At 46.0% G+C, this 12,702-nt stretch overlaps 1 protein-coding gene across 1 annotated transcript in view; it reads left to right on the plus strand.

Annotated features, from left to right (window-relative positions):
• Positions 1–35: 35 nt before the first annotated feature.
• The window catches only part of ASH1L (ASH1 like histone lysine methyltransferase), a 60,259-nt gene continuing 47,592 nt past the window's right edge, over positions 36–12,702 (plus strand). The window contains 2 exon segments of the mRNA XM_087914054.1: positions 36–280; positions 3,987–4,502. Coding sequence (XP_087770180.1) covers positions 4,086–4,502 — 417 coding nt within the window. The 5' untranslated portion in view covers positions 36–280; positions 3,987–4,085.

Consider the following 12,702-nt stretch of genomic DNA (forward strand, 5'->3'; position numbering starts at 1 on the left):
GGAGGCGTGGGCGTGGCCAGGGCGCGCTCGAGCGCGAGACAGGAGCGCGCAGGCGCGCGCTGAGGCCAGAGCGCCGCCGCTACTGCTGCTGCCGCCGCCGCCGCCGTCGCCGCCGCCGCTGCCGCCATTTTGGATCCGCGGCCGCCCTCAGGAGCGTGAGGGGGCGAGTGAAGGAGGCAGGCCGAAGGCCGCCGTTTGCCTCCCGGCGTTCCGGTTTCAAAGCATCGGCCGCAGCCGCCATCCGGCCTGCGGGATGAGGCGGCAGCCTGGCCGCGATACGGTGAGTTGCGAGGCGGCGGCGGAGGAGAGGTGAGGCGGCGGCGGCGGCGGCGGGGTGGAGGGTGGAGGGGAAGGAGGAGGAGGAGAAAAAAAAGGAGCGGGGGGTTTCAGTGCCACCGCCCTGACAGCTAGGCCGAGGCGGGCGAGGCTCCGTGACAGGACTTGTTTTCCCGAGGCCGAGAAGGGAAAGAGCCGCTCGCCTAGGCCCTTCTCGGCTTTGTGAGGGGGCAGGAAGGGGGCTCCCCGCGGAAAAGCGGGGGAAACCCCTTTGGGGAAGCGGGGAGGTCTGGTGGGTGTTTTAAAAGCCCTGGTATCCAAACGCGGCCGGTGGGGTTGAGGTGCCATCCCCTGCGAGTGTGTGTGTGTGTGTGTGTTGTGTGTGCACACTTGTATCTGAGCCTGGGAGGTCTGCGTGTGCACACGCTCATAGGCGGGGAGGAGTGCATGGGGTACGGGCGTGTGTATTATGGGAGCACACCTCCTTGGGGTGTGTGTACCAATGCGTGCATGGAGTATTTGGGTGTGTGTGTGTGTGCGCGCGTGCTGAAATTTATCTGAGTGTGTATGGTGTGTGCGTGCACACCTTGGTCTGAATCTGTTAGCTCTGTGTGTGTGTGTGCACCGTTTATGGGGGAGTGTCCTGAGGGTGCGTGCACACCTTTACCTGTGTGTCATGTGTGTGAGTGCACGTTTGTGTGGATCTCTTAGGGCTGTGTGTCCAACCCGTGTATTGGGGAGGGGGGGAAGCTGTTGTATGGCGTTTGTGTATTGTGTGAGCACATCTTTGTGTGTTATGTGTATCAATATGTGTGTTGTGTTTATGGGGGTGGGGGTTTGCAGGCACCTTCATCTGTTAGGTTTGTGTGTTTATGGGGGAAAGGTTGTATGGTGTGTGTGTGTGTGTATTGTTTAAGCACACCTTTATCTGGGTGTGTATTAGGTGTGCCTGCACACCTGAATATTAGGACTGCCTGCGTCCCCATTTATGGGGGAGTGTCATCTGTCAGCATATCTTCAAGTGTCATGTATGTGAGAGCCCGTTTGCGTGAGTGTGTTAAGATGTGTGCACTTGTTTATAGGGGGAGTTGTATAGTGTGTGCGTATTATGTTAGCACACTTTTATTTGAGTGTGTATTAGATGTGCATGCATACCTTTATCTGAGTCTATTAAGTCTGTAGGTGCAACCATCTATGGGGGGAGTATATTATACATGCACACCTTTATCTGAGTGTTATGTGTGAGTCTTAGAACTGTGCACAGTTATAGACATTGTGTCATGGGTGTGTGTATTATGTTATGAATATGCACATGTTTATAGGGGGGGGTGTATTATGCTTGTATGCATAGGTTTATATACACCTGTGTATACTTCCAATGATATATTAGAGTATCTCATAAATGCATAGGTGTACAGTTATACATGTGCATGCAGGATCCACCCCCTAGATACCTAGGTATATGAGAGATGATGGCTTAAGAGAGCTGCTTGATCTCTAGTTGGGTGGGAGTCCTATTTTGGCAAAGGATTTTGAGAAGGGGGAACTTGTTACATGTTGGTGTTTTGGCAAGGCCCCTTATATTGGGGAGTTTGACTGAGTCGGTTGCAGTTTCGTAGCTTAATGTTGTAGGTTTCCCTTTTGGGATTTTTGTTCAGACTCTTACGCTTGGTTTTTTTTGTTTTATACTGTCCAGGGCCAGATGGATAAATTGCAATAAGGGAATTTACACACACAATCCTTGTGGGATTCCCTCCTGTTGAGACTTTGTGTTGTCAGATTTTTGGGTCCTCACTGTTTACACTGGAGGTTGTGGTACAGTTCCAGAATTCTTGATCTTGGTGTCGAAGTCTTCCTCTTCTTAATTGTGATGTGTGTCTCTGCTGGTTGGTTTAACTACGTGTCTATGTGTGTAGACTTCTAGTTCTAGATATCTTTTTATAAAAATACTTTTTTGGTTGTCAATATGATGGAAATTCAGGTGGCTGAACCTTGTAAAATGTGTATGATAAACTCTTGACCATACAGTTCCATAGTTGGAAACTTTTACAGAGGGTTGCTAAATAAACTTGATTTCCAAGAATTATTGCTGGGTGTTCCCAGCATAAACTGTACATACAAGCCGAAGATTGATTCCTTGAAATCACCTCAGTATTGCCATATATTCAGCATAAGACATATTCCATTGGTGAAAAGTAGCAGAGAGTGTGCGATGTGCACACACACTCATGCATAAACACACACGTGTTTTGTTTGATATACAAATGTTGGAAAACTCTTAGCCAATCGCTGTTTCCCAGCGTGTCCATGCACCATAATAGATCATCACACATGACATTACATGTGCTTTGCATGCTAATTTTTTATTTAAATGTAGCCTTTGGCTCCCATATGGCGAAAGAGATTCTTGACAACCCGGTTAACCTGTTTAGAACTGCTCTGGAGAGCAATTCCTCCACAGATCCTGTGCAGATAGTTTTATAAAGTTCATTAATATTTTTTGTTTTTTTGTTTGTATGCCACAATGTGTAAGCTCCCACGAACTATTTAACTGGTCAGTTTGAGTTACATAAAAAAGAGAAGAAAAGGAGTGCTATATAAGATCTAAAATACATCCAACATCACATATCCTACAGCCAGAGGAAAGAGCAGGATTGTTGTGTCATTAGATGACTTGGGAATAAAATATACCTTATCAAGGCTGGTATCCATATGTGATTTTTTTTTTCTCATGTAGTGGAAGCTTTTCTTCTGTCTCTGAAACATTTTTATAGCTAAGAACTTTTGCTTTTGTTCATCAACCTTAGATCTAAATACTTATCACTCACGTTATCCATCACTTCTTGTTAACTTGTTCAAAGTTTGATTGAGGATTTTTTTTTTTTGTAATCTTTTTTAGAGAGAATGAAAACCATTTTGGCCGGTTCAGGGAATTCCAGGGTTATGATTGCCTCTCTTTTCTATGCTATTTTCATCCAATTGGTTTGGGAGTTCCCTCTTTGATACGTTCTTAAAATTTAACCAAGATTATCTCTTGTTGATAGACAATTAGAACAGCCTCAGTCTTATGGATGGTGGCCCTCCTGAGACCAGGAAATGGGCAGCAAGTACATTTGATAAGTAAATTTGGGGTACATTTTCCCAGAATCCCCAGCTATTTCAGCCATTGGGAGCGGAGGAGAAATGGGGAGCCTTTCACCGCTTTTGAATTGCATGTGCAGCTGTGGGGGGCTTGTAGAGACTGGAACACCCCCTCCTCTTCCTCAGGTTGTCACAACTATTCACTTGCTGAGAACCAGCGCTGGAGGAGCAAACCAGTAGCAAGATTTATATCCCCATTGGCGTAATTTATTACAGTTAGAAAAAAAATAAAAGGTCAGTTTGTTTGGATTTATGTGTCACTCATCTCATCCAGAGGTGGCATGCGCAACAGAAAAATTTGTATGAAATCCATTAAAAATAGATTTGTACAAGTCAAATCTTCCCCCTGCTCACAGAGTATTTCAAGAACTGTTTGCCTTGAAGCATTTTTTTTGATGTTTGTGTTTCTCTTTAAGTGTTTCCTTTTTAATTTTCATAAATGAAAAGCTGATACCATTTTGTATTAGTGCACAACTGGAGCGCACGTAAGCCTTGGCTCCAAAGATTCATAATTCTGAACCTCTGCCCTCGGAAAGGAAATCATTCTCTCCCCTTCTGTCTGTTCATAGTGAGAAGATGTTGGCCACGGACATCCGGGAAGAGCGACCTATGGACCGCTGGCCTGCCATCTTTTAAGAGAAGAAGTTTTGCCACAGCACATAACTGTGATGGACCCTCAGCATACTGCTATGTTAGGGTTGGGTTCTGGTTCTGAAGGGTTTTCTGGGAAGAGCCCCTCTGCGGGTGCCACGGGAGTTAGGCGAGAAGTGGAGGTCGATGGTAGCGCAAAGGAGGAAGAGGAGGAGAAGAAGAAGAGTCGTGAGAAGAGTGGCAGCGATGAGGCGGGGAAAGAGGGGAGCCTGTCGGATGCCCAGCACCAGTTTTCTGTGAAGGAGACAAACTTTTCCGAAGGGAATTTAAAACTGAAAATTGGCCTCCAGGCTAAGAGAACTAAGAAACCCCCCAAGAACTTGGAAAACTATGTCTGTCGCCCTGCCATAAAAACCACTATTAAACAGCCCAGGAGGGTGCAGAAAGTTGGAAAAATGGGTGAGGAGAAGAATGACCCAGGATCTGCGAAGCAGGTGAGTCGCACTTGGGTTTAAACCCTAGTGTCCCTATCCAGGGGGTTGGTTTGGTTTGGTTTTTTTCCATTGATACAGGACTAGTTTTGGGTTTCTCTCTTCCCCCTTTTCAGTACAGGTTGTCCTCGACTTAACAGACCTGACCAAGCCCCAATTTTTTTGTTGCAAAGCGAGACATTTTGTGAAGTGACTTTTGCTCCATTTTACAATCTTCCTTGCCTCAGCCGTTTAGCGAATCACCGCAGTGGTTAAATTAGTACCACGGTTGTTAAGTGAATCTGGCTTCCCCGCTGACTTCGCTTGGTCAGAAGGTCGCAAAAGAGGAATCCCCTAACTCCCAGGACGTTACACCAGTCATAAATATGAGTCAGTTCCCAGGGCTCTGAATTTTGATTCCATGATCCTGGGGATACTGCAAACAGTCGTAAGTGGGGAAAAAACAGCCATAAGTCGCTTGTTTCAGGGCCACTGTAACTTTGAACCGTCGTTAAATGAACTGTTCTAAGTCGAGAACTGCCTGTACCACCCTCCCCGTCCTGAGTGTTTCTCGTCCTGAGTGTTTCTCTTTAAAAACCCACTTGATGTTGGTTGTGCTAGTTCTGTGTTCTGATTTAGACTGACTTGCAAAATCCAGTTTCACGATGCCAAGAGTAACCAAGCAAAGGGATTTTGAGGGTTAAGTGTGCTTGCCCCACATTTATCTTGTTGCAGTCCTTACAACACGGTACGGTCGGTTGGTATTCTCCCGGTATTGTGGGATACAGGACCAGCACCTAAGAAAAATGCTGGTTTTCTGCAAAGTTCAGGAGAAAAGTGAGATTTAAATGGACAAACTCTTGTTTTGTAGCTCAGGATTTTAACCGTTATGTTATGCAGCCCCAGATCTGGGCAATTTATCAGGATTTATTGATCAGAAGGGTTCTATTTCTTTTTCTTTTTTTTCAAAAGGCAACTGGACATCTTGGTTTTTTCCTTGAAGACTTTTCCCTTCCCACCCAAGAAGCTTCTTCAGAGCTGAAGAAGCTTCTTGGATGGGAAGCAAAAGGTGTGGGGGACACACTCTGCATGCTGCTCAAAGCCCTCGGATAACCTTTCTCTATTAAATTTATATTCTGCTTTTCTTGCTACAAACTCCGTATGTGCCCCGCTGTCCTCATAATTATTGAGCAATGATGCTTCTCGGGCTGCATGTTTGTTTTCTAAATGCATAAGCTGTATAAGCCTCAGTGGCAAGAAGGTATGTGGATGTAACCAGAGCAGGTAGGAATTGTAAGAGGAGAAACGAAGTGTAAAGAAGACAGGTATGCCAATTCATTCGGGGCGTTGCAAGAGGGAGATTTTTTTGGTAGTTGGCTAGAGATACAGATCATTTCTCTGGGGATAAGAGGACACCGGTGTTTCAATAAACATTGTATTTTGAAGGTCAATGAGAAATTGTCTCGTAGAGACTGAGTATGCGCGCACGCGTGTGTGTGTGTGTGGTGATGTTTAAAACTCAATTCTGTCCTTTCTCCCAGGTGACATAGTTTCACCTTCAGAATTTGACCTGTGTTTATTCCGGCCTCACCGAAATCTTCATGTTTTTGCGAACCTGGATTTGAGATGCATCTCTAAACAAGTGGCTGATCAGATAGAATTTCTCTCTCCTTGCTTTCAGACCTCAGTTTATTCTTGTTAAAGTAATCCCGTCATGGCATTTATCTAACACCTTAATTTTGCGTGCTTAAAATGTTTTTCAAAAGCCCTGCACACAATGCTTTCGAAATTAATGTTCCCATTTGTAAAGATTGAGAATGGAGCCGGAGAGGACTTGATGGCATGCTCTCCTAAATGGTCCAGTTCCTTGGAATTTCGGTCCTGCAAAATAAAGTTAGATTCCAAATATACGTATAGATGCAAAACTAGCTGCAGGAGACAATATTCTTTTTTAAAAAAAAAAAAAATTCAGATATTCGTATTAATTTTCATAACGTGACTTTAACTGTGAGCAGTTTTGAATCCATGCGATTGTGGATGCTTTAAATGTAGCTTGGAAGCCTCTGCTAGGATAGGAGCGTGTCATGCGATTTTCAGTGCGCATAAAAACATCCGAAAGTCCAGGTGTTTTAATTCCAGAACTGAACAACTTGAGAAAACGTGCCCACCATCTTCTTGTGATTTTGATAGTTCCATAACTCATGCCTCTGGCTGATGTTTCGCCATGTAAGCAGGCAGTCTCCAGCCTCTGCTGCAGGACGTAACTTTGCTAAAATTAGCAGAATGATTTATCTTCTGTACCTGTAACCCCGGGGCCATTGTCGGAAGGCAGAAAATAAAAACTTCCTAGTTCTTAAGCTGTCACAATTTCAGCATCTTAAGTGCCCCCAACCAAAAGAACCCGATTCATGCCTTCTTCTTTAAGGATAGTGACACCCGAAATAGAAATTTTGTAGAAAAAAGCTAAATATCCTGCCTCTCTCTCTCTCCCCCCACCTCTCTCCCCCCTTCTCTTTTGCTCTCCCAGTTTTTTTTTCAATTCTTTCACTCTCCATAAATATTTATGTTGCTTGCCTGTTGAGAAAGGGGCCCGTCTTTCTCTCCATTATTTTGTAGAGAGCAGGAGGACGAGATCTATCGTTCCCCAGATGTTCTTGGATAGCCACCACCTGTTATCCCTAGGTATTGTCTGTATTGAGCTATGGCTATGGCTGCTGCACTTTTTTCATTGCTACCTTAGAAGCAGAATTGTGTCTTTCTTTCCCCCCCCCTTTGTTCGGAGGAAAGCCTTTTCTTAAAATTATAACTGTCAGATCAAAACATTAACTGTGGTTTTTTGTTTGTTGTTGTCGGTTGGATGTAAATGTCTCTCCCGTATGATGCTTTGGCATGTAAGTTCATGGGAGAGAGGCAGGTTTAAGGAATGAAAGCCTTCTCAAAGGGAAGTCATAGTGTTTTGCCCAGACATTTTAGGAAAAAGCGCGAAGAGGGACATTTGAAATACAATAGGAGAGACTGTTTGAATTGTGGGGTCCTTGGGTCTCTCTGAGCTTGGTGGTTTTCTTACCGACGTTTTATGATCCAATTAGGTAACACCATCAGTGTTCGAAGGTGCGGGTTTTGCAGAAGAGGATGAGGGGCATGACTGCTATGTCCCTGACGCTCTCTGAACTTGTTCTCTTGCAGACATTTCTTTACCCAGTTAGGTTATACCATCAGTGCTAGAAAGCAGTGAGATTTGCTGATGATCATGATGTTACCTGCCTGGATAATGAAATATCTGCAAGAAAGCAACCAAGTTCGGACAGCACCAAAGACCCCACATTAGAAACACAAACAATTATTACAACTAGCAGGCTGAGATTTTTATTTTTATTTTGAAAAGCTTACTTAATACTCAAAAGAGTAACAAGTAGGAACCAAGCAGGCATTTTAGGAAATAGGTTTGCCAAACAGAAATGCTACAGTTTCTAATGTTGTTGCTGTTTCCTATACACAGCCTACCACTATTTGTACGTCGTCCTCTGGTGAGCAGATTTCCAGGGATGCTTCCCAATAAACAGCGCATCTTATATCACCGTTAGCCGAGGCCTGCTAGGCTCACAGTTGAAATTTCAAGGGAGGAGGAATGTTAAATTTAAAAAAAAAATTTTTTTTTTTTGCAAAGGATGTTCACCGGTAACAGTCTGGTCATCTCACCCTTCATTGCTACTTTCAGGATGTTTATTTTCTGTGTGCCCTTTTTCCTCTCCTAGCTATTTGTTTTAGAAGCGCTTTATAAGTGAATAAAAGGCATAATAAGGAATGTTGACACTCAAGTTGGAGATACTGGTGTTTTGGAGGGGTTCTTGTTACTAAAAGTGAAATTATCTTTTGAGTGTAACGCCCAGAATGCTTTTGAATCTTTATCTTTCGACATAAGTCATCTTCTCAGGGGTTCTCCAAATACATAGCGGGTTATAGGGCTCAGAAACCCCCCACCAGCACGATGAAGATTGTAATCCCAGCCCAGCTGCAAGGCTGACCCATGCACCACACCAACTGCAAGGTCCATGCATAAATTGCAAAATGCAACGATCCGCAGCCTAAATTGCAACGGGTTGGAAATGCCAAAGGAGAAAAGGGGAGGGGGAGAAGCTACCCTGGGGTCAAGGAATTTGTCTGACATAATAGGGCAGTAAATTGTTCAATAATTTTGGCAGAATTATTAAATTTATCCCCGGGGCTCCCTTTTGAATCTCTTTTGTGTGTTTGTTTTGCTTGAAGTGAGATGTGCTAATGATGAGCAAGCCTGTAATTGAGATAAAAGCAGAATCTGGAGTACGTATGATGCAACAGGAGCTTGATGGATTTGCATAGTTTTCTCTGTGTGTTTGTGTGTGTGTTTTGAACTGTGGGAAGGAAGTCTCAGCCTCAGAAACCATCAAGGGTGGGCATCAAAGAAGTTGGGTGGGGTGGGTGGGGGGGAGAGGAAACAGGGCGTGCAGAATCCTTACAGAATAGCAGAGTTGGAAGGGACCTTGGAGATCTTCTAGTCCAACCCCTGCCCAACTAGGAGACCCTATACCATTCCAGACAAGCGGCTGCCCCGTCTCTTCCCGAAAGCCTTCAGCGATGGAGCCCCCACAACTTCTAAAGGCGCTGGTTGATTATTCTTAATGCCAGGAAGTTTCTCCTTCATTCCACGTTGCTTCTCGCCTTGATTAGTTTCCACCCATTGCCTCTTGTCCTGCCCTCAGGGGCTTTGGAGAATAAGCTGACCCCCAAATCTTCTTTGGGGCAGCCCCTCAAATATTAGAAGACCGCTGCCATGTCACTCCTGGTCCTTCTTCCAGGCTTTATATACAAGCCTACTGAGAGCAGCTTTTCAAATGCTGCAGGATTATTTGTTTGGAGCGGCTGATCAGAGACATGCCGAACAACCAGAACAGGAATGGGTCCAATTATTATGACTAAGTCTTACGCTCTTTTCAAGGTGGCCTAGTTAGCTCTTTCCCTAACGATCCCCAGGAAGCAGTCCTTGCAAGATGTGTCTGCATACTGATCGGTCAGCCAGGAAGCTGCCCTGGCTGAGGTGGGGCCTAAACCTGACCTTTCATGGTCTCAGCCAGCTTCTCCAGCCACGCTAGCCAGCCACAAAATGACAACCCTGTTTTTTACTTCCTCTCCTTCCTGTTTTTTACTACTGGAGGTGGCAGCAAACGGCCATAAAACCTGTAATCCCCAAAGCCAGAGGCATTTTTTTTCACCTACTACAAATTATCCTAATTTTCCTAATGGTTCTCAACCAAACTCACTCCCTTCCTTCCTTCCTTCCTTCCTTCCTTCCGTCCGTCCTTCCTTCCTTCCTTCCTTCCTTCCGTCCTTCTCTTTCTTACTCTCGCTCGCCTTCTTTTTACTTTCTCTTTTCCTTCCTTCCTCTTTCCTCCTCTCTTTTTTTTTCTTTCCCTCCCTTTCTCCCTCCCTTCCCTCCCTCTCCTTCCAACTCCCCCCACCCCCCCTTATGTTTCTAAATTGGAAGCTCCCCTGGTTAAGCTGGATTGTATCTCTACCTTCTCTCTAGAAGTGCTTCACTCTGATCACGGGTATGATGTTGGCTGCTTTGATTTCCTCCCGAGGGAGAGAATTTTATACGTCCTCAGGAGAGCTCTCCTCTCGGTGAAAGAGGCACTCCAGGGCCGGGCCTTGTTTCTCTTTAAACCAGGGCCCTGGAGTAGAAGAAGTTGGAAAGGAGAGCCAGGGCAACACCTGGTTCAAACCGCAGAAGCTCCAAAGTTTGCCCTCGGGGGAAACCAGAACAAACCCAAAATGGCTGGAAATTTATCTCCCATCTGACTCTCGCACATAATTGCTCACCTCTCACCCTGGCTGGGTTTTTATGACAGCCCAGATCCCACTGCCTGCTGTCTGCATACCAACGCATCCAACCAAGGCCTCAACCGTGATTATTATTATTATTATTATTTTAAATCCTCCTTTGTCTCCGTTAGTAAATGTGCTCAGCCGCCCTGGGCGGCATCGCTTCCTTGGGAAATCACGACTCAGGCACCCAACAACAGAGCAGCGGCCCAGATGAGCAAGCGCAGAGCCCCTGGAATCTTCCACCTATTTATAGCCCAACCCTGCCGAGACTGTTGCAGGCTCGGCAACGAGGTGGAGGGGACAGCCTACCCGCGGCACGCTACACAGCTTGTGATTCCGTCAAAGCAGCCAAACAAGATGGAATCTCTCTCCTCTCTCTCTCCTCCCTCTCCCTGCCTCGCTTCCCCGAGAAACTGCTGAATGCAGGTGTCTTTCCAGTCCCCGCAACGTCCTTGGATACTGCAGGTGAACTCTGCAGAATGCCTTCTTCCCCCCCACCTCCCCTCCTTCCTCCTCCTCCTCCTCCTCCTCCCCACCGCCGTCCTTCAGCCTTCCTCGCTCTTGAGAAAAACGCCCGGCGAGGATTTCCTTTCAAGCCCCACATTTTGTGGGATCGGCTAACAAAGATCCAGCGCGTTCCGCCGGGCGTGTCCACCTGCCTGCCTTTCATCGCCACGCATTCCTAGCCAGTTATGGAAGGATGGGAAGCTAATCTCTCACCCCACCCCCGTTTTTTTTCCCCTTGCAATGTTCTGCATTGGGGTTTCTCAACCTTTCAGCTGGACGGACTTCCGCTTCCAGAATTCCCCAGCGCCGGTTAGCCCTCTCACTCTGGATTCTGAGGCTGCCTCAGTTTCCCAAGGAGCAGCTGCTACACAGAGACATTTCAAGGTTAAAATGAGCAGAGGGTGGAACGCCCTTCAGCGGAAAGTAGCCTGGAAGGCAGGATAAAAATTGAATAAACAAACGCAGGTTACCGCTGTTCGTTTACTGACCATTCGAAGTGACAGCTGTGACTGAAAAGAGCCGTTTTTCACACCGAACGACCGTTGCAGCATCCCAGTAGTCATGTGATCGGATGCTGGGCAGCTGACCCATATTTATGACAGTCGCAGTGCCCCGAGGGCAGCCTTCCCTTAACGACTTGTGTTCCTAACTTAGCTGCAGTGATTCATTTAACACCTGCGGCCGGAAAAACGAGGCCCCCCCCAAAAAAATTCACTTATCCGATGTCTCGCTTAGCGATAGAAATGTTGGGCTTAATTGCGGTCGTACGTTTGAGGACTCCCTGTGCACATAAATAAAGCAGGTGTGAAGCTAGGTGGAAAAAGAAACTGAACCTGTTGTTAATCCCGTCTGCCTGTATGACAGCTGTCATCTCTTCTGTGGCAGCTTTTAAGATAGGTTTGTTAATCCCCAGTTGCTCCTTTGGATCGAGAAGGAGATGATTTATAGAGATCATATACAATTCCCCCCCCCCAAGTAATCTTCCTGCTTCCGCCCAACTTCAGCGTCAGGAACAGACAGGGCAGGGACGATCTGTCCAGCTGCTATTTGTGAGCTGGCCAGTCTTTAAGAAAGAGCCGAGGTGTTGGGGCCTGCCCTCTTCGATTTTCACAGAACTAGCTGGAACCCAGAACGACTTTTTTTGTGTGTGTGTGGAAGATTTGCTTGTTTGCCTGTCAATCACCAAGAGATCTTTTCCCCATTATCTTCTCTAATCTGTATTTTGAAAGGTGACTGAATCGTTACCGCAGTAGCCGGCATGGAGAAGAGGTTCTGTAAGGTTGAACCCCAGCAAGGTTTAGGTTTTGGAACTGGGATATGGGATGGGCCCGTTCTAAACTGGGTCGTGAGGCCTCACCAGAACTCAAGCTGGAATTAAAAGAATCCGAAAAAGAACAAGTTTTCCAGCATAGCCATCCAGAAGAAAAACTGGCTTTTAAGCTTTGGGAGAAGTTGCAATGGAGTGTGGCTAAGCTCGCTTCAAGCTTAGTGGGTTAGGATCTTGGGTGTTGAGGGGGCAGTTGACAAGTTGAGACTGCATCCTAAGTGGTTTGCTGATGAGAAAGAGAATTTGAGAAGAGACTTAAATCTGCCCTGAGTCTGAAAGCAGGACAAGAAGAAACTAATCGAAGAGAGAAGCAAGCAGGAACTAATGAGGTTTCCATCCATTAGTTTCCACCCATTTCCTGACAGTGAGAACAATTAATTAATCAGCGGAATGCCTCCAGAAGTCGCGGGTCCTCGAACACGGAGGATTTTGAGTTTGAAATGGGACCAGTTTCCTGCTTGAGCAAGGGGTTGGACTAGAAGACCTCCAAGGTCCCTTCCAACTCTTATTATTCCGTCATATTAACTT

This window comes from Pseudonaja textilis, chromosome 16 (assembly GCF_049901715.1).
Source record: "Pseudonaja textilis isolate UNSWEBS1 chromosome 16, rPseTex1.2, whole genome shotgun sequence".
Lineage (NCBI taxonomy): Eukaryota > Metazoa > Chordata > Lepidosauria > Squamata > Elapidae > Pseudonaja > Pseudonaja textilis.